This window comes from Amblyraja radiata, chromosome 14 (assembly GCF_010909765.2).
Source record: "Amblyraja radiata isolate CabotCenter1 chromosome 14, sAmbRad1.1.pri, whole genome shotgun sequence".
Classification (NCBI taxonomy): Eukaryota; Metazoa; Chordata; class Chondrichthyes; order Rajiformes; family Rajidae; genus Amblyraja; species Amblyraja radiata.
Genome location: NC_045969.1, coordinates 25,929,370 through 25,950,529, shown reverse-complemented (window position 1 = coordinate 25,950,529; position 21,160 = coordinate 25,929,370). Strand labels below are relative to the sequence as shown.

The window sequence follows — 21,160 nt, the reverse complement described above, 5'->3', positions numbered from 1 at the left end:
TATTATTTTCATTTAATCCTCAATGTGTTTGCTACTGGAATAAGAAAATATTACTTGAGTGTGGAAGGAAATTTGCAGTCCTTATCCAAACTGGCGTTCTGCGACACCTTCCCCAATGATGTACTTTATTCAACGAACTCCCGGTAGCGGCGGCGCGCACGGCGTATTGACGCCCCGGCAACGGCGGCGCGCACGAGGTAGTGACGCCCCGGTAGCGGCAGCGCGCACGGCGTAGTGACGCCCCGGTAGCGGCAGCGCGCACGACGTAGTGACGCCCCGGTAGCGGCAGCACGCACGACGTAGTGACGCCCCGGTAGCGGCAGCGCGCACGACGTAGTGACGCCCCGGTAGCGGCAGCGCGCACGACGTAGTGACGCCCCGGTAGCGGCAGCACGCACGACGTAGTGACGCCCCGGTAGCGGCAGCGCGCACGATCTTTGGCGCAGGCGACCATTGAGGTGGCGGCCATGAGCGAAAAAGGGGAGCTGGACTTGACCGCAGTGAAGCTCAACACCGGCGTCTGGCTGGTGAAGGTGCGTTAGGAAGCGCTGGTCGGCTTGCGGGCCGGGAGTCAGGGGCTGTGGGAAGATCAGCGTTTCCTTGAGATAACAAGATGTAAGGCGGCCCCTGGGTCGGAGCGATGGCTGCTGTTGCTGCCTCCGCACCGGCAGCAACTCCCGGCCCTCGCCCCGACCTTTTCGCTCATCGCACCAGTGGATTTGGCCGTCTGCACCGTCTTCTCTGGATTGATATTGCACCCACCTGTGTAAATCTCAGCCCAAATCTCATTTATTCTTGTTGAGGTTACTGTCCCCTCATTGTATACACCTTTCCAGGTCCATGTGGGTATTTAAATCCTTGTTAGTAGCAATGTTACAAAATTTTGAGATTTAAAAAATCAAGTCTGTAATTTATCCCATCAGATAAAGCATAAAAAGAAGTTTAATTTGACATCTAATTCACTTTCATATCTCAAGTATTTAAAAAGTTATGGCCATTTTCATACTGGGAAATGAGCATCTTGTTCCCTATTGATTTTCTATGGACATAACAAAAAAGCTGTGATCGTGGACAGTCAAAAGCCCATAACCTTCTTAAAAATTAAGAGAACTGAATGAAATTTTCAGTTATCGTAGATTGAACCATTCTGAAACAAATATAAAATAATCTTTCTTGGATGACCTGAAATTAAAGCATATAATTAGTTAGTTACCCAAGTGTAGCTAATTTCAAGCTTCAATTACTAGATCTAAACATCTATCCATTTCTTAATAAATGATTAACATTTTTAAATCGCCTAAGTGTCCAAATAATATTCACAAATAATTCACAATAAAACATGATTTTTAAATCTCATTTACATTAATTTATAGGCCAAATGGAAGGAATTTAGTGTTTAATTGCTGTAAATTAAAGTCAATTTTAAATCAGCTTTCTAGTGGGATCCTGTGAACGCGCTGGTTTAGAACGTTCACATTGCGGTAGATTTGTGCCCTCAAATGCCCAGAAAAATACTGCGGGATATAATGCGCCCAAAATGAGCTACTCGCAATATTAAACTTTGTATAAAGGGATCTTAAGAAGCCCTTTTTAATGTAAAAATATGCAGCCTACCTTCAGTTGTTTGCTCTATGAGACCCTGACAGCTGCCGGTGGTCGCGGGTTTAGAGATTGATTTTTAAACTACTATAACTATTATACGAGGCCTTTAAAACTAATAATAGCTTTTGCGACGGGGTCTTCCAGCGATTTTTCGTTAATAATTAACTAGGCTGAACATCTTCGATTTGAACAGCCTAGAGAAAATCGCGTTTTAAACCCGCCCCCCTCTAAACGGCGCCAAAATCGCGCACACCCGCAGCGACAGATTTTCAGCGACGCTTCAGGTAGGCTTTGCAACATACCTATTGTTAGTACATCATAGAAGTGAAAGAAGTACATCAAGGACAAAATCTCTGGTCCAACAGCACTGATTATTGGAGCGTCACATCTGAATTCACAATTCACTCTGTTCAGACCATCTGGGGAAGGCAAAAACACTCAAAGACCCTAATACAGAAAATTATAGTACACTAGACCAAAGGGTACCGTCCCCACAACGTGGGGGGGGGGCTGGGCTGGTGGCCTGTGGCGTCACACACACTAACCACCCCCCGCACACACAATAACCACCCTCCTTGATATTGGAGAGAGGGGGGGGGGGAGAGGAGGAGGCGTCTTTGAAACAGGGAGAGGGCAGAGACAAAGACATCAATGCCGCTGCACCCGCTGAGTTTCTCCAGCACTTTTGTCGACCAGAGGGCAGAGACAGGCAGGGCGGATGGCTGGCTGAGCGGGGCTGACTGCGATCAGGCGGGGAACAAAGGACTGCGAGTCGGGGTGGGGGGGCTTGCTATAGGATCTTTGGAAAACAGCCTGACCTGCTGCAGGCCGCGCGTGGAAAACTGCGCAGCGGGGCGCGTGGAGCAGATACATTGTGACGTCGAAAGCTCGTTTATTTTCAAAGATATTTCAGATTTGTAAACATTTTCATAAATAACTCGAGAAATATAGCTCGAAATTTTCAGATAAGGCAATTTCGGAGTCCACAGGATAAATCTCTACAGGAATATGTGAAAATGTTACAGTTAGAGCGTCATTTTTTCACACACACACACTAACCACCCCTCACACACACACACCCTAACCACCCCCCTTGACATTATATTAATATTATTCATTCGCTCCTTTTACCCCATCCCCGCCCTATCCACTCATGCATAGCACCCAACTCACGGGCGAGTTTAGAGAGGGAGGGGGGGCAGAGAGAAAGAGAGGGGGGGGGCAGAGAGAGAGAGGGACAGAGAGAGAGCGAGAAAGAGAGGGGCAGAGAGAGAAAGGCAGAGAGAGGAGCAAAAAGAGGGGGGGAGGGGCAGAGAGAGCGAGAGAGCGGGGAAAGAGACGCAGAGGGAGAGAGGGAGGGGGAAATGGGGGGAAGATGGTGGGAGAAAGAGGAGGGGGGAGAGAGGCCAACGGAGGGGGGGAGAGGAGGAGGATGGGGGCGAGGAGGTGGTGGGGAGGAAGGGAGCGGTGCACGCGTCAACCAAAGGACTGCGTGTTCAGCGGCTTCAATCCAGGCGGGCGGTGCGGGTGGCCTGCGACCAAATTACTGCGAGTCGGGGGGGGTGACGCAACTCGCAGCACGTGGAAAACAGTGCGCAGCAGGCTGCGCGTGGAAAACTGCGCACAGGCCGCGCGATGCAGACCGATTGTGACGTCATCAGCTCGTTTATTTTCTAAGATATTTCAGATTTGTGAACATTTTCATAAATAACTCCAGAATTAAAGCTCAAAATTTTCAGGTAAGCTGATTTCTGAATCCACGGGATAAAACTCTATAGGAATATGTAAAAACGCTACCGTTAGAGTGGCGTTTTTTCGAGCAGATGTGATTACACACACACACACACACACACACATCCAAGATCAGAGTTTTATAATTATAGAGAAGATAGTACATAGACCCTCGTACATAGATTCCTTTCTATGTCTCTTAAAAATTTCTTTCTGAATAGAATTGGTCCCAGTGACCCAACCCATTACGGGTCTGAAGAGGGGTCTTGACCTGAAACGTCACCCATTCCTTCTCTCCAGAGATGCTGCCTGTCCCGCTGAGTTACTCCAGTTTTTTGTGTCTATCTTCGGTTTAAACCAGCATCGGCAGTTCCTTCCTACACACTTGTTCAGAGACAGTTGTTCATTCTGATGAACGACAGGTTAATTCTATTTCTGTCCAGCCTTTCTGTTGAGAGCAAATGTAGTCCATGTGATTTTACCCAACTCTGTAAACATGTCCTTTTATTTATTTTTTCATGTGTTTAACAAACATTTCCTTAAATACAACTCAACTATTTCCCTTAACCATTTAATTTGATTTCATATTTGAACATTTTTCTGCATATAGATGCAGAAAATGCTGAGAATAGTCAGCATTTGTGGAAAGGGAAACTTAATCTTTTAGATCAATGGTCTTTCCATAGTTCTGCTCTGATTGTCATTGCTAATGATTTTCTTTACTTTGGTGACCTATCTGTAGTTTTGTATCTCTCCATGCAGTGGTGCTGTTTCAACCTGTTCAGGAAAGCAAACCAGAAACAAATGAAAATGGAAACAAGGTGCTGGAAATGTAAAATTAACATAAGAACAGAAAGTGCTGCAAATAGTCCACAGGTCACACAGCATCTGTGGGAGGAGAAATAGAACTGACAAGTTCTGTTGAAGACCCTTTATGGTTCTGACATGCTAAGCACTTTTTCTAAGTGCTTAGATGAAGACAAATGAGTAGTAAATATATTTCCAAATAGTTGGTAAAAAAATAATTGGTTTCATTTCTTTGGGTTTGTTTCGCTGCATCCCATGATGCTTTGCAATCTTTTTGTTGCCTTCTTCATGCTGTACGGAAGGCAGTTTGTGCTTTTCTTGTACCAATTTTGTCCAATCTTGCAGTTAGTGAATGAACAGCATTATATCTTTATCTTTTTTGTCCTTGAGAAATAATTTGAAAAACAGGACAATCTGTTTAAGAAACATCTTGATTCCAAGGTTCACACAAAGGACAATAACACATTTGTAAACTTCAATGTCAAACTCAAAAATGACATGAATTGTTCAGCAATGCTTTCTTTTATATTTGCATAACATTTGCTAATGCAGCCCAGAGCCAGTTACAAACAATGTTTTCCTTTCCTGTGAGCACAAAGCTTGAAACCTTTCCCCTATATTCATCCTTTCTTCACTTCTGCATTGACATGTAAGTAATGTAAAAACTGAATTGCTTTTAATTGTAATGCACATTCATGTAAATTTATTTACACATCCAGCCATGTATTTACAGGTCCTGTAATTTTGTCCTCTGTAAATTCCTTAAAATGTTCTTATTGCTTGGCATTCCTCCCACAGTGTCACGTGGGAAGTCATGGACATTCCCTGTAACTAGGCAACCATGTGCAGAAAGTGTCTAACTGCAGCAGGTTAAACACTACATTTCAGAGCTGGACTGGCAACTGTAGTCACTGTGGTTGTGGATAGTATGATTAGGGAAGTGTTAAGTGGTGCAATGTAAATACATACACACAGAGAGGGAGCAGAAGACTGCTGGACAAGATTAAGTGGAGTGGTTGGTTAGTTGAAGGGGCCCCTTAGTTCTTCCTGCTCACAAACAGATTTTCCCTATTGGATTCTGGTGTGAGTGCAGATCCTTCCGGGGATGCAGCTTGGGGTGGGAACATGGTGCCATATGTGTCGTGGCTGCCTGAGAAGGGGAAAGAAGATTCAGACAGCAATGAGATCAATGATTAATCAGTCAAGGAGATCTATGATATTTTATTGTCACATGTACCTAGGTACAGTGAAAATCTTTGGATTTGCATACAACCCGGTAAAGTCATATAGCAGACTTCACCTAGGCAGTACACAAAGAGTCACCACGTTTCTGGTGCCGACAAAGTTGCAAAAGCTCTTCGTACAGTCTTACCTTCTCTCGGCAGCCCCTCGGCCAGGTCTCTCTTTGCTCTTGGCATCCTCCATGCTGGATCCCTCGTTGCTCTCGGTGGCTTCCCCACTGGGTTGCCCTCGGCAGCCAACCTAGGTCGTTCGCCCCTGCTGCGCATCCCGGTACGACCAGTAATAATGATAAGGGGTTCAATAGTCAGGAGCAACAGACATTCCAGTCAACAGGGTTCCAAGATGGAATGTTGTCTGAAAATCAAACAAGTTTCAAATACTAAAAGCCTGAAAAAAATCAGAAGGCCCAGGGAGTTCCTGGTGCCTGGGTAAGGATAAAAGGGAAGGTGCACAATCCGAACCAGTGGTCTACTTTAACACTAACGGCAAAGTTAGTAAGAGGATGAGGTCCAGTGAACAGGAGAGTATTTCCTCTCCTTTTTGTAGCTTTGACCACACCCTGGACATCTCAGTTGAGAAACCCCCCAACTTTAATCCAGTTAAGACACTGGAGCATATGTATAATGCTCTTAGGGTGGTACACAGAGAGTGGGCATGCCTGCATTCTGTCCCATCTGCTTGGGGGGTCTACCACATGTAGCAACATGAATTTGATGGCTCCCAGTGATCGATCATCACCCCATCCTTTAGGATTCGTGTGGGCACCATTAAACATCATTGTTCTCTGATGTTGGTGTTCCTGAACATCTGATTCTGTAATTTTTTGTTTTCAAAGGTCTCTACTAATTCCTTAAATAATTGGTTAATTCCTGCGGCCTTTGCCAAGAATCCCTTCAATCGGCATAATATGGAATTAAATCTAATGACTTGGGGAAAATATACTTGTTCCTCATGTTCAAAAAGAACAAAGTAATTTATGTTTGGTACATGTTTTATCACCTATAGTAACTTTGCAGGTGATGGTCAACCAGACTCAGCGCTGGTACTCTTGATGTATTTTTGAATTTAGGCTCCTACTCTTCATGGCTCACCTAGATTGCATGCCCCAATTTGCTCCTGTGAATCGTTGCCAGATCTATTGCTCTTTCTCTCTTAAGTCTCTTGTAGTCCAAAGCCTCGGCATTCCCCTCTTTCCTATGGTAACAGAAGTGGCAATGCAGTAATCATCTTAGTAACACCAGTCAGAAATATGTAAGTGTGCTCAAACATTTGTTGTTGTGTTTTGTTTTTATTGTTTGTGGTTGATGGCTTGCCTTATTATATAGGTTCCTAAATATCTTTCACAACAATGGACAAAAGCAACAGGAAGAGGTGATGTTGGAAAGATAAAGATAGCCAAGTAAGTGGGATTTGTTTTGTTCCAAAGCAGCTGTTGAAAACAATATTTTCTGTATGATAAACTAGTGACCATTAATACATTTTTCTTCTTGTCTGTCTGCATTTAACAGAAATCAAGGGAAAACTGAGGTAAGAGAAATCAATGTAATCATATGATCCAATGAAGTACTTGATGGATATTGTGTAATAGAAGATGTGGAAGATTAATTGCAGTAAAACTCTGCGGATAATCTGGCACCCCCAGGACTTTGGTGGTTCTGGACGGGCAACTTTTTCAGACGGTTGGATATTACTCATGGTATCCCAACAGATTAATTTAACTATTTTTCCACGTTACACGGTCATATAGTAAAATTTCCAGTGAACCCAGTGAGTTTAAGGGGACTGGGAAAATACAAGCTCACTAAACCCTGGCTGCAGCCACAGACTTATCCATGTCAAGTCAAGTCGAGTGGAGTTTATTGTCATATGCACAAATACAGTGATGTATAGATACAATATAAATACTTAACGCAACATCATCACAAACACCTAGATTCAGGCAATCACAGAAAACATGAATTGTACATAAATTACACAAGATTCTAAAAGACTGTAAAAACAAAAAAGTTTATGCAAAAAAAAAAGTCTAAAGCAAAATTAGGAAGAAAATTCAAGTCTTGATGTAGTGCCTCCTGTAGATACTTTTGATGGTTGGGAGGTTGTGTCTGATGGATTGGGCTGAGTCCATGACTGGCTGCAGCCTCTTGCATTCCTGTGCATTGAAATTGATGAACTATGCCATATTGCAACTAGGAGGGGGAAGGAAGGTGTTTGTAGAAATTACCTAAAATTGAGTTGTAAGCTACACAAGCGGGTGGTGAAACTGGAATTCTTTGCCACAGGTGTGTCCATGGAGGCCAGGTCATTAGGCATTTTTAAGGAGGAGATTGACAGATTCTTGGTTAGTAAGGGTGTCAGGAGTTATGGGGAGAAGGCAGGAGAATAGGGTTGAGAGAGAAAGATAGATCAGCCATGATTGAATGGTGTAGACTCGATGGGCTGAATGGAATAATTCTGCTCCTATGACTTATGAACATGAAACATAAAGTATTGTTCCTCCTGTTTGCGTGTGGCCTGACTCTGGCATGGAGGAAGCCCAGGACAGATTGGCAATACGGGACATTGGAAAGGGAATTAAAATGGTTAGCAATCGAGAAATCCAGTAGCCTTGGCGGATCAAGTGTAAGTGTTCAGCGACACATTCACCGAGTCTACGCTTGGCGTAGATGGCGGTGCTGCCTTAGCAGCTGCGGCTCGCCTGCAGTCCGTCTGTTTTTTTCTTTTTTGTGTTCTTTTGTCCTGTTTTAGTTTAATTTTTGGCTTATTAGGTTGTGTATGTGTGTGTGTGGGTGGGGGGGAGAAACATGTATTTGGTCTCTTCCTCGGGGGGATGCAACTTTTCTTGTCGTATCCCCGTCTCCGCCTGCGCCGAGGCCTAATAGCGGAGCTGGCGGCCTCGGAGTTGGGGCGGCGGCAGCAGCGACCCGACCTCGGAGCGGGCAGAGGCAGCGGCGACCCGACCTCGGAGGATCGGCCACGGGTCCAGTGGACGACATCGTCAGGTGCTCGCAGGTTACAGGTTGGTGACCTGTTCTCCGCAGCTCCTGCGACAACAGCTGCGTCCGCTGGACTGGAGGGTGGCAGCTTCGGCGGCTTCGACCACCCCGGGCCACGGAGTTGAACCGGCCCGTTCGCGGAGCTTGGATTCAGTCGCGGGACTGACATTACTTACCATCGCCCGGCGAGGTCACAACATCTGAAGCCTGGATCGCCTCGGCGCAGAGGGAGAATAAGAAGGGAAGAGACAAAGACTTAAGACTTTTGCCTTCCATCACAGTGAGGAGGTGCCTGGTGAACTCACTGTGGTGGATGTTAATTTGTGTTTATTGTGTGTTTTTGTCATTTTTTACTATATGTAGGACTGCAAGGCAACAAAATTTCGTTCAGACCGCAAGGTCTGAATGACAATAAAGGCTACTTTACTTTACTTTACTTGGTCTCACTGATGTATAGGAGTCCCCATCAGGAACACCGGATGCAGTAGATCAGGTTATAGGATGGACATGTGAACTTCTGTCTCACCTGGAAAGGATGTTGGGATGCCTAGAAGGAGTCGAGAGAGAATATATAAGGACAGGTGTTCCATCTCCAACGGTTGCAGGGGAAAGTACCTGGGATGGGGATGATTTGTGTGCGAAGGGATGAGTGAACCAAGTAATCGCAGAGGGAGCGGTCTCTGTGGAAGGCTGAAAGAGGTGGAGATGGGGAGATGTGATCAGTGGTGGGATCACGTTTGAGGTGACGGTAATGTCGGATGATGACTTGGATATGGAGGCTGATGGGGTGAAAGGTGAGGACTAGGAGAACTCTGTCCCTGTTATGTCTGAAGGGAGAGGGAGCGAGAGCGGAACTCCGGGACACGAGAGGCAGGTGAGGGATCCATTCAAGAAACAATGAGAATGTCCTCATATGGAAAGCCTCATCATGTGGGCAGATGCGGCGGATATGGAGGGACTGAGAGTAGGGGATAGCATCTTTGCAAGAGACAGGGTGGGAGGAAGTATAGTCAAGATAACTGCAAGTCGATAGGCTTGTAGTAGATATCATTCGATAATCCAGGTGAATTTGAGATCAGGGTGGAAGTTAGTGGTGAGGTAATGAAGTCCGTGGGTTCTACAGGGGTGACTTTACTCATTCATTGTTTAATATATAATATGACACAGCTGAATGACTTACTAGGCCATGTCAGGGCAGTTAGGAGCTAGTCACATGGGTTTAGAGGCATAAAGAAACTAAACTGAATAAAGGCAGAGGAGACAAAAGGAACTGCAGATGCTGGAACCCTGAGCAAAACACAAAGTGCTAGAGGGACTGATACAACTCAATAAAAAGTGAGCAAAACTCGCCCACGTGATCGGTGCAGCCAATCCGAGGGTTTGACTAACCAAAGCCACCACCAGGTGTCGCTACAGCACCCCCCCCCGAACCCGAGATACGAACCGAGCAGGGACACGGCGACCAGAACGCGTGGTAAGAGGTGACGGGCGGCCTTAACAAAGGGGACTGGCCGAACAAGGCCAGGAGACCGGAACGGGGTGGGAGAAACGTGAACAACCGGGTCGGAGGAAAGGCACTACAGGTGCAGCTGTGTCGGCCGTCGGACGACCTCTACGTCGGGGCTGCGCGACCACCACTGGGCTGTCAACGTCGACATGAGCAGGCTTGAGTCGGGCGACGGAGACGATCTCTTCCCGGCCCCCCACGTCCAAGGTGAAGGTGGCGACTCCAGAGCTCATCACCAAGAACGGCCCCTCGTAGACGCACTGTAACGGGATCTGTGAGCATCCCTGCGAACAAGAACATTGGCCTGTGGGTGTGATGCAACAGCGCCCCGTACAACTGAGCGAGAAAAGACCATAAAGAGGAAGTGAATTGGGCCCCCCGGTCGGTGGAGATATCCGATGGGACCCTAAACCGGGCAATACAGTTGGCCGCCAGGGCCCGGGCGCAAGACGCGGCGGAGGTGTCCGTAAGCGGGATAGCCTCCGGCCACCTCGTGAATTGATTCACGACGGTGAGTAAGTGGGTGGCGCTGTGGGATGTCAGCAACGGACCCACCAGGTCAACGTGAATATGTAGGAAGCGGGCCGAAGGGACGGCAAAATCCTGCACCGGGGGCCGCACGTGCCGCTGGACCTTGGAGGTCTGACAGGGAAGGCAGGCACGGGCCCAGGCCGCCACCTGCTTGCGGAGCCCGTGCCAAAACAAATTTGTCTGCCACCAGCGCAGAGGTCGCCCATATGGACGAGTGGGCCAGACCGTGGATGGAGTCAAAGATCCGGCGGAGCCAACGTATGGGACAATGGGGCGAGGTCGACCCGTGGAGACATCGCAGAGGACCATCGTGCCCGAGGACCCACATGGGACGTCAGCCTACCGGAGGCCAGTGAAAGGGTGGCCCTCAAGAAAGTAGCGGAAGTGCCTGATGGCCAGGTACAACGCCAGGAGCTCCATGTGGAAGGCGCTGTAGTTGCGCTCGGGGGCTCGTAGCTGACGGCTCAAAAAGGCCAGCGGCTGCCAGCGGCCATCGATGAGCTGCTCTAGTACGCCGCCCACAGCTATGTCGTAGAGGCATCCACAGTGAGGGCCTTGCGGCTGAGGCTCGCGGGTGAACCAACATTGTTGCGTTGGCCAGGGCCGCTTTGGCACCCTCAAACGCTGCGTCCGCCTCGGAGGAGCACTCGAGCTCCCGCGGCTTTCCCGCGAGGCACTGGAAAAGGGGGCGTATGATTTTGGCCACCGCCGGCATGAAACGATGGTAAAAGTTTACCATGCCGACAAATTTCTGCAACCCCTTTACCGTGTGCGGATGGGGAAACTGCCGAATGGCCTCCACCTTCGAGGGTAAAGGGGCGGTGCCTTGAGGAGTCATGCTGATGGAGCGGAGGCCAAACTGGCACTTGGCGGGGTTGATAATGAGGCCGTGGTCGAGGAGGCGCTGGAAGAGGGTCCGCAGGTGTTCGATGTGCTCGTGCTGGGTGTGACTAGCGACCAGGATGTCATCGAGGTAGATAAAGACGAAAGGCAGACCCCTCCCGACCCTGTCAATGAGCCTCTGAAACGCCTGCGCGGCGTTTTTCAATCCAAAGGGCATACGTAGCCATTCGAACAACCCGAACGGGGTGATGGTCGCGGTCTTGGGAACGTCGTCTGAGTGGACTGGAATTTGGTTATAGCCACGGACAAGGTCAACTTTTGAAAAGAAGGTGGCACCCTCGAGGTGGGCGGAAAAGTCCTGGATGTGGTAGCGGTCCGCAGTTGTCATGGCGTTCTGATGCCTATAGTCCCCACATGGTCTCCACCCCACAGATGCTTTGAGGACCATGTGCAGCGGGGATGCCCATGGGCTGTCCGAGCGCCGGACAATCCCCATGTCCTCCATGAGCTGGAACTCCTCCCGGGCAATGCGCAGCTTGTCCGGTGGAAGGCGGAGCGCCCAGGTGTGCACAGGTGGGCCCACGGTGGGGATGTGATACATAGATACATAGAAAATAGGTGCAGGAGTAGGCCATTCGGCCCTTCGAGCCTGCACCGCCATTCAATATGATCATGGCTGATCATCCAACTCAGTATCCCGTACCTGCCTTCTCTCCATACCCCCTGATCCCTTTAGCCACAAGGGCCACATCTAACTCCCTCTTAAATATAGCCAATGAACTGGCCTCAACTACCCTCTGTGGCAGAGAGTTCCAGAGATTCACCACTCTCTGTGTGAAAAAGTTTCTTCTCATCTCGGTCCTAAAGGATTTCCCCCTTATCCTTAAGCTGTGACCCCTTGACCTGGACTTCCCCAACATCGGGAACAATCTTCCTGCATCTAGCCTGTCCAACCCCATAAGAATTTTGTACGTTTCTATAAGATCCCCTCTCAATCTCCTAAATTCTAGCGAGTATAAGCCAAGTCTATCCAGTCTTTCTTCATATGAAAGTCCTGACATCCCAGGAATCAGTCTGGTGAACCTTCTCTGCACTCCCTCTATGGCTATAATGTCCTTCCTCAGATTTGGAGACCAAAACTGTACGCAATACTCCAGGTGTGGTCTCACCAAGACCCTGTACAACTGCAGTAGAACCTCCCTGCTCCTATACTCAAATCCTTTTGCTATGAAAGCTAACATACCATTCGCTTTCTTCACTGCCTGCTGCACCTGCATGCCTACTTTCAATGACTGGTGTACCATGACACCCAGGTCTCGCTGCATCTCCCCTTTTCCTAATCGGCCACCATTTAGATAATAGTCTGCTTTCCTGTTTTTGCCACCAAAGTGGATAACCTCACATTTATCCACATTATACTGCATCTGCCAAACATTTGCCCACTCACCCAGCCTATCCAAGTCACCTTGCAGTCTCCTAGCATCCTCCTCACAGCTAACACTGCCCCCCAGCTTAGTGTCATCCGCAAACTTGGAGATGTTGCCTTCAAATCCCTCATCCAGATCATTAATATAAATTGTAAATAGCTGGGGTCCCAGCACTGAGCCTTGCGGTACCCCACTAGTCACTGCCTGCCATTGTGAAAAGGACCCGTTTACTCCTACTCTTTGCTTCCTGTTTGCCAGCCAGTTCTCTATCCACATCAATACTGAACCCCCAATACTGTGTGCTTTAAGTTTGTATACTAATCTCTTATGTGGGACCTTGTCGAAAGCCTTCTGAAAGTCCAGATACAACACATCCACTGGTTCTTCCCTATCCACTCTACTAGTTACATCCTCGAAAAATTATCTAAGATTCGTCAGACATGATTTACCTTTCGTAAATCCATGCTGACTTTGTCCAATGATTTCACCACTTTCCAAATGTGCTGCTATCCCATCTTTAATAACTGACTCTAGCAGTTTCCCCACTACCGATGTTAGACTAACTGGTCTGTAATTCCCCGTTTTCTCTCTCCCTCCCTTCTTAAAAAGTGGGGTTACGTTTGCTACCCTCCAATCCTCAGGAACTACTCCAGAATCTAAAGAGTTTTGAAAAATTATCACTAATGCATCCACTATTTCTGGAGCTACTTCCTTAAGTACTCTGGGATGCAGCCTATCTGGCCCTGGTGATTTATCGGCCTTTAATCCATTCAATTTACCCAACACCACTTCCCGACTAACCTGGATTTCACTCAGTTCCTCTATCTCCTTTGACCCGCGGTCCCCTGCTATTTCCGGCAGATTATTTATGTCTTCCTTAGTGAAGACGGAACCAAAGTAGTTATTCAATTCGTCTGCCATGTCCTTGTTCCCCATGATCAACTCACCTGTTTCTGACTGCAAGGGACCTACATTTGTTTTAACTAATCTCTTTCTCTTCACATATCTATAAAAACTTTTGCAGTCAGTTTTTATGTTCCCTGCCAGTTTTCTTTCATAATCTATTTTCCCTTTCCTAATTAAGCCCTTTGTCCTCCTCTGCTGGTCTCTGAATTTCTCCCAGTCCTCTGGTATGCTGCTTTTTCTGGCTAATTTGTACGCATCATCTTTTGCTTTGATACCATCCCTGATTTCCCTTGTTATCCACGGATGCACTACCTTCCCTGATTTATTCTTTTGCCAAACTGGGATGAACAATTTTTGTAGTTCATCCATGCAGTCTTTAAATACCTTCCATTGAATACCCACCGTCAACCCTTTTAGAACTAATTGCCAGTCAATCTTGGCCAATTCACGTCTCATACCCTCAAAGTTACCTTTCTTTAAGTTCAGAACCGTTGTTTCTGAATTAACAATGTCACTCTCCATCCTAATGAAGAACTCAACCATATTATGGTCACTCTTGCCCAAGGGGGCACGCACAACAAGACTGCTAACTAACCCTTCCTCATTACTCAATACCCAGTCTAGAATAGCCTGCTCTCTCGTTGGTTCCTCTACATGTTGGTTTAGATAACTATCCCGCATACATTCCAAGAAATCCTCTTCCTCAGCACCCCTGCCAATTTGATTCACCCAATCTATATGTAGATTGAAGTCACCCATTATAACTGTTTTGCCTTTGTTGCACGCATTTCTAATTTCCTGTTTGATGCCATCCCCAACTTCACTACTACTGCTAGGTGGCCTGTACACAACACCCACCAGCGTTTTCTGCCCCTTAGTGTTTCGCAGTTCTACCCATACCGATTCCACATCCTCCAAGCTAATGTCCTTCCTTTCCACTGCATAAATCTCCTCTCTAACCAGCAACGCTACTCCACCACCTTTTCCTTTCTCTCTATCCCTCCTGAATATTGAATATCCCTGGATGTTCAGCTCCCAGCCTTGGTCACCCTGGAGCCATGTCTCCGTGATCCCGACTATATCATAAACATTAATAGCTATCTGCACGTTGAACTCATCCACCTTATTACGAATGCTCCTTGCATTGAGACACAAAGCCTTCAGGCTTGTTTTTACAACGCTCTTACCCCTTATACAATTATGTTGAAAAGTGGCCCTTTTTGATTTTTGCCCTGGATTTGTCTGCCTGCCACTTTTACTTTTCACCTTGCTACCTATTGCTTCCGCCCGCATTTTACACCCCTCTGTTTCTCTGCTCACCCATTTAAGAACCCCACCACCTCTTATTCTCTGTTTATTATTGTTTTCTTCTTTCCCCCCTACATGTTGGGTCTGAATGCTTTCCTTCTCTGCCTCCTGCCTCACACACTGTCTAATAGCTTTCTCTATTTGAGTCCCTCCCCCCAACCATTCTAGTTTAAAGTCTCCCAAGTAGCCTTTGCAGATCTCCCCGCCAGGATATCGGTCCCCCTCAGGTTCAAGTGCAACCCATCCTTGGACGACCCCGTGCTTTTGGGCGGCCGTGCTGAGGTGGGGAGTGAGGGGCTCGGGGAAATCAGTGAGGAGGGAGGCAAAGGGGCCGTCAACCTCGGCGACGGCGCTGAGCTGTGGGTCAGGTGGAGGCGGGCCGAGGGCCGACGCCAGAATCATGCGCCCACCCCGCACATCGACTAGGAGGGAGAAAGCCCGTAGGAAATCGGCACCAAGGAGTGGTTGCGCGATGTCGGCAATGATAAAAGTCCACTCATACGGGCGGGAGTCGAAAGACAGCGAGAGGGTCTGCGTGTCGTAGTTCCGAACGGTACCGCGAATAACAGCCGTGAGCACAGGGCCCCGCTTACCAGAGCGGGTGTCACGTCCAGTCGGCAGGAGGATGCTCACAATAGCCCTGGAGTCAACGAGAAAACGCCTGCCGGAGTGACGGTCAAGGACATAGAGGCGGTCGTTCGGGCCGATCGCGATCACCTCTACAGACGATTGGCCGAAGTGTTTCCCTGGAACGAGCAGGGCTGACGGCAGCGTCGAGCCTCAGCACCCCAGCGAAGATGGTAGAAGCACCATTTGCGCATATCCCGGTCGCCAGCTCGTGGCTGTGGCTCTGATGGAAGCAGTGGGCGGTGCGCCGCCACGGTCCCGCTGAGGTAACTGTCGGTTGGCGCGGAGACCCTGTTGATGGAGTCGCCAGTTCGAAGAGCAGACACGGGCGGTGGCCGTCCATCAGGGCGAGTATCTCAGCCATCAGCGTGGCCGGCTTGCGGTCGCCCAACCCGTCCATGTGTAAGAGGTGGGCGGCGCGATCTCTGCGGCTGAGCCCGAACATACAAAGTAGGAGGGCTTTGAGGCCTTCGTAATTTCGCGAACGCCGGCGAGCCCTGGAGGAATGGCAGTAAACGTGAAGCCGTCTCTTGTGTGAGCGCACCGACGACGTGAAAGTACTTGGTGTCGTCGACCACGATGTGGCGGAGATTAAACTGTGCTTCGACATGGGCGAACCAAACCTGTGGCTGTTCGGCCCAGAACACGGGCAGCTTGAAGCCAATTACATTCTGCTGAGCGTTGGGAACGGCGGTGGCTTGCATTCTTGACGTCCAATATACGAGTGGACGCGTCGGGGTCACCAGTTTGGCGAGTCGAGACAGTGAGTGAATTTAAATTGCTTTATTTTGCAACGGTAAAACAACGAGTTAACTCTGGTCGGTAAGACAGCCAAAAACGCAATGTTACTTCCACAAGTGTGACGCTAAACTGATACAACTCAGTAAAAAGCGCGCGAAACTCGCCCCCTGCACCCACGTGATCGGTGCAGCCAATCCGAGGGTTTGACTAACCAAAGCCATCACCAGGTGTCGCTACAAGACAATATTTTGGCTGGGGATCCTTGTTCAGAATGATATTCCGGGCACAAGTATTTTTTTAAATTCTGGCATTGAATTTGAATTCCATGCTTTTAATGGTTCTGGATTATTCCTTTGATTATTTAATCATTCAGTCTTCGTTTCTGGTGCTCATTCTGACTAAAGGAACAATTTACAATCAGGAATATCCTAAAATCTAATTGTTCTGAAGCTCTGGTCCAGATCAATCAGCAGGAAATTGGCCTAGACTTGTCTCTTATGGTTTGGTCAATGGATAGCATCGCAAAGTAATTACTTGTAAAAGAGACTGCTCAGCCCATCTAATTTTATTCATGTAAAAGATCCTGAAATCTTACAACAATAAACAATTTTCGATAATCCAAGGAATCCACTCTTGGATCCATATATTATGCAAATCTATCTGTGAAAAAGAATTTCCTGATATCAATGTGAAGGCTATTTTCTTTGCTTTGGCAGACTTTTTTTTATATTTACCTTTTCTGAAAGGTTAATTATCTTCTTCTCTGCTAGATCTCCCCTCTGATAATGTAGGAATAATGTTATATTAGTATTTCTGGACAGTTGATGGTCAGTGCTGACTCGGTTTGCCATTGACCTATTCTCGGGCTGAATCTCTCTTCAACTCTATGATACAGCACAGAAAGAATTGATTTTGTCCTGTGATTCTGCAGTGATTCTGTCAGAGCGTTGTTATTGTTCTGATTTATCCTTTTCCCCAGAGCTTTCATACCGTTCCTTTTGAACAATGCTAGAGAATATGCTTCCACCACTTTCCATATGAGTATGGTTCAAATCATAACAATTCCCGGCATTTAAAAAAAATCTTGTTTCGTCTCTGTTTTCTCCAAGTTTCTTCAGACCTTGTGCAAAACCTACATAGTGACCATCTTGTCACTTTCAACAATGCAGCTTCTGTTAAAATCTCCAGAACCAAATGCAGGTTATAAAGAGCAGTATATTTTCAGTCATGCCAACTTTGTAGTGCTTTCTTTAAATTTAGAATAGGAGCATTATTATCAACATTTAGATAAATTATGACCATTGCCTTAAATCGCATGTGGTAAGTATTAAAGGGGATTATATTTGCAGATGCATTCATGTATTTTCCATGTGGAATAATGAAAGAAAAAAACAAACTAACAGCTGTGAGGCGACCACATTGAGAATTATTTGACCCTGCCTTGGCTGCCTGAATGAAGACAGAGCTAGTTGTTTACTTGTTTATTGCAAATTGGAGTTGTGCCTTTCACCATTGTTGTTTCACATTATGTAGCTCCCAATTTTTTTTTGCTGAGTAAAACAGATACAAACCACACAAATCGATTCTGATTTCATACAATAATGAAGAAATACAAAAAGCTGGATATACCCAGATAAGAGAGCCACAATGAAGAAAGGAACAGGGTGCAAGTTTGGTTCCAAAACTTTACGACATCGAATGGCAATAATATTGAAATTTGAAAGAAAAAACAACAAATTCTTGGTCGTTTGTGTGTCTTTGCATTTCCCTGTGTTTTTGCTAACTTTCATATCTGGTACTGTCAGGATTTTGTTAAGTCCTAATGAGACATAATTGAAGGAAAAACTGATAACTGTGTTTCATATTTGCCCAGTTTGAATATGTCCACGGCATACATTTTAACAACTGCAAAAGCTGAAGCTTATGACGTATGCTTCTGGATAACACAGTTGTTGATGGTGGTTGCATGAGAAACCTAAAAAATACCTCAATTAAAATTGTAGTTGCATCAAATTGCATGACTCCGTTCTGGGTGGTTTGTAGCCCCATGATGTTGCAATGCCTGACTTGGCTACTTTTATCCTTTTATTACTTCTATTTATTATTTCCATTACTTTTAGGTTTCTTTCACTTTAAGTGAAGAGCTTGCATATATCCAAAATGCCAGTGGGAAAGGTGCACCAATTTGTGCACCCAGAGAGCATCCATTCTCAATGCAGAGCGTTGGAGGACAGACGCTGTCAGTTTTTACGGAAGGACCATCAGGTGAGCATACTAAAGTGTGTAGACAGGGAGCACTAGTCCTGGTCTTGACTTGGAACAATGTGCAGAAATTGGGGCTCCTTTTAAACTCTTTGCACAAAGAGGAGGAAGAATAATTTTCAATATTGAAGGTCATTGTTACTGTATTGGTGATATCAGTCAGATGTGGAAAGGACTGTTTGCATTAATCTGGAAGTAGAAAGTACATGGTCTTAGAGCAGAGGTGTAGTCTACGTGATACGCAGGTATACGCCGTATACCCACTAAGAAAGCTCCAGCATTTCCGTATGCCCACTTAGAAATGCGCAATGACACGTATCAACTTCGATAGTGACAGAAGTTCTGTTTATTTTATGAATGAAAGTATCACAGTTCTGTCACTGTCATACTTTCATTCATAAATTCAACCTGTGTGCTGTGTCTCTGTCAGAGTCGCACTTTTCCTTGTCTCAAAACTCTAAACAGAGCATGCAGCAGCAGCAGCAATAAATGTCCTGTGCAAAAGACTCAAGTATCCCGTCGTCTCCTTAGCACATTAGTACTGTGGCCAGGCCGGTTACATATACAGTAGTACAGTGTTTATATAGCCAACAGTTATTTATTTATTGATGCTTTATAGTTTATTTGATGCTAGTGCCTAATGGTGATTTTAATTTGACTATTTATTGTCCTAGAAACTGATGACAATATCGAGTGTTGAATAATCTCAATTACTTATGGTGGTTGTAGGCTACTGTATGCGACAGTGAGTGTGGCGGTGTTTATAGGACGGGTGTGGAAGAGGCTAGGAGGGAATCATCACAGTATACCCGCTACAAAAAACTAGACTACATCACTGTCTTAGAGTCAGAGTCACGGAGTGTGACTGAGCTCACTCAAATCATTAATGACCCAAATATGCTAATTCTACACTAATCCCACATTTCCACCAACTCCCCCCAGATTCGACTATTCACCTATACACTGCAGGTAATTTTAGTGGCTAAGTAATCCACCAACCTGGACGTCTTTGGGAAACCAGAGCACCATGGGAAAACAAAATTCAACGCAAACAATATCAGAGATCAGAATCAAACTCGGATGGCTGTACCAAAGTACCACCCTTTCTGTGGGATTTCGGTGATATATTTATGATTTAAATAATTTATGATCTATTTTTAACTTTCCTCCTCGCAGTAGTCTGAGTGAATATGAATGAACTACAGGGACTCCACGACATGTGTAAAGGTTACGTTCTGCGAACCCTTACGTATAGTAGAATTTATGTAAGTCAGAATCACTATCCCCATCCTCTGCCCCAAATAACTCTGAGCCAGAAGAAGGGTTTCGACCCAAAACATCACCTGTCTATGTTCTCCAGAGATGCTGTCTGGCATGCTAAATTACTTCAACACTTTGTGTCTGTCACTCGGCAGCGTCCGGCTGCATCCAGGACACTTTCTGTGGTGAGCGGCCTTCTGGATAAGCACCACTGCCATTGCCAGCTTGTTTCTGATATAAACTTGAGTGATCATATAGTATTACAGACTGCCTTGATTGCAGTAGGGACTGAGTACCGAATTGTTTACATACGTGCGAGTTTACGTAAGTTGCCTATCGCGTTAAGTCAGGGAGTGTCTATACAGACAATGATAATTTGAAATAAAAATAGAAAATACTGGAAACACTCTGTGGGTTGGGGTGGAGTCTGCAGAAAGCAAAATGGAGTTAACGTTTGAGACTCATAGACCTTTTGTCAGAACTGGGAAAGAGAGTTGTGGGGAGTGTGGACAAGGGGTGAATTAGACACAGGGAATATCTGAAAAGGCAAGAACTGGGTTGCCGAAGGGATAAATTGTAAATAGGATTATCTGGTTTAATGGGTCCATTCGACACTTAAGGAGAGAGAGAACCTGTTTGCTAGTTCGAAAGATCTATGAAATAAGGACTATAAGGGAATAAAAACAAAGGGATGAAAAATCTGTAGGGTGTAGGGTACCCCCTCCCATTGGTACGGAACATTTGCATTTTTCAGCTTGAGATTGTGCAATATGGTGCATACTGTAGCGAGTCTTATAACTTACACTTGAATGCAATATATATGCTTTAAATTGGATTGGAGCGTTTTTGAAAGGGGGGAGGCTGTGCGATCACTGATCACTGGCCTTGGGGGTACCCGGTGAGGGAGTGGATCAACCGAGTGGGGAGAGGGTGTGGAAGAAGGGTGTTTACCCTCCAAGGGTAGGAACTTTTTGAAATTTGATGTATTAAAATCATGTTTTAGTGCACTGTAGAAGTATGATTTCAATGTTTTTTGTATGAAGTATTTTTAAGAGGTAACTTTTTAAGGGGTAACTTTATCCACACAAAGGGTGATGGGTGTATGGAACAAGCTGCCAGAGGAGGTAGTTGAGGCAGGGACCATCCCAACATTTAAGAAAAAGTTAGACTGATACATGGATAGGACAGGTTTGGAGGTATGGACCAAAAGCAGGTAGCGTAGCTGGAACATGTTGGCGGGTATGGGCAAGTTGCGCCGAAGGGCCTGTTTTCACACTATAACACTCTATGACTACATTATACCTCCACCATGCATGAATGCTTCAAAATCAAGTGATCGAGTTTTATTGCCATATACTCAAGCATAGAAA

General features: G+C 46.2%; 1 protein-coding gene across 1 annotated transcript in view; it reads left to right on the top strand.

The window, feature by feature from the left end:
• The first annotated feature begins 229 nt into the window (after positions 1–229).
• gtf2f2 (general transcription factor IIF subunit 2) overlaps positions 230–21,160 on the top strand; it is an 81,012-nt gene continuing 60,081 nt past the window's right edge. The window contains exons 1-5 of the mRNA XM_033032876.1: positions 230–248; positions 441–533; positions 6,708–6,781; positions 6,891–6,909; positions 18,389–18,533. Coding sequence (XP_032888767.1) covers positions 468–533; positions 6,708–6,781; positions 6,891–6,909; positions 18,389–18,533 — 304 coding nt within the window. The 5' untranslated portion in view covers positions 230–248; positions 441–467. The remainder of the gene's footprint in view (positions 249–440; positions 534–6,707; positions 6,782–6,890; positions 6,910–18,388; positions 18,534–21,160) is intronic.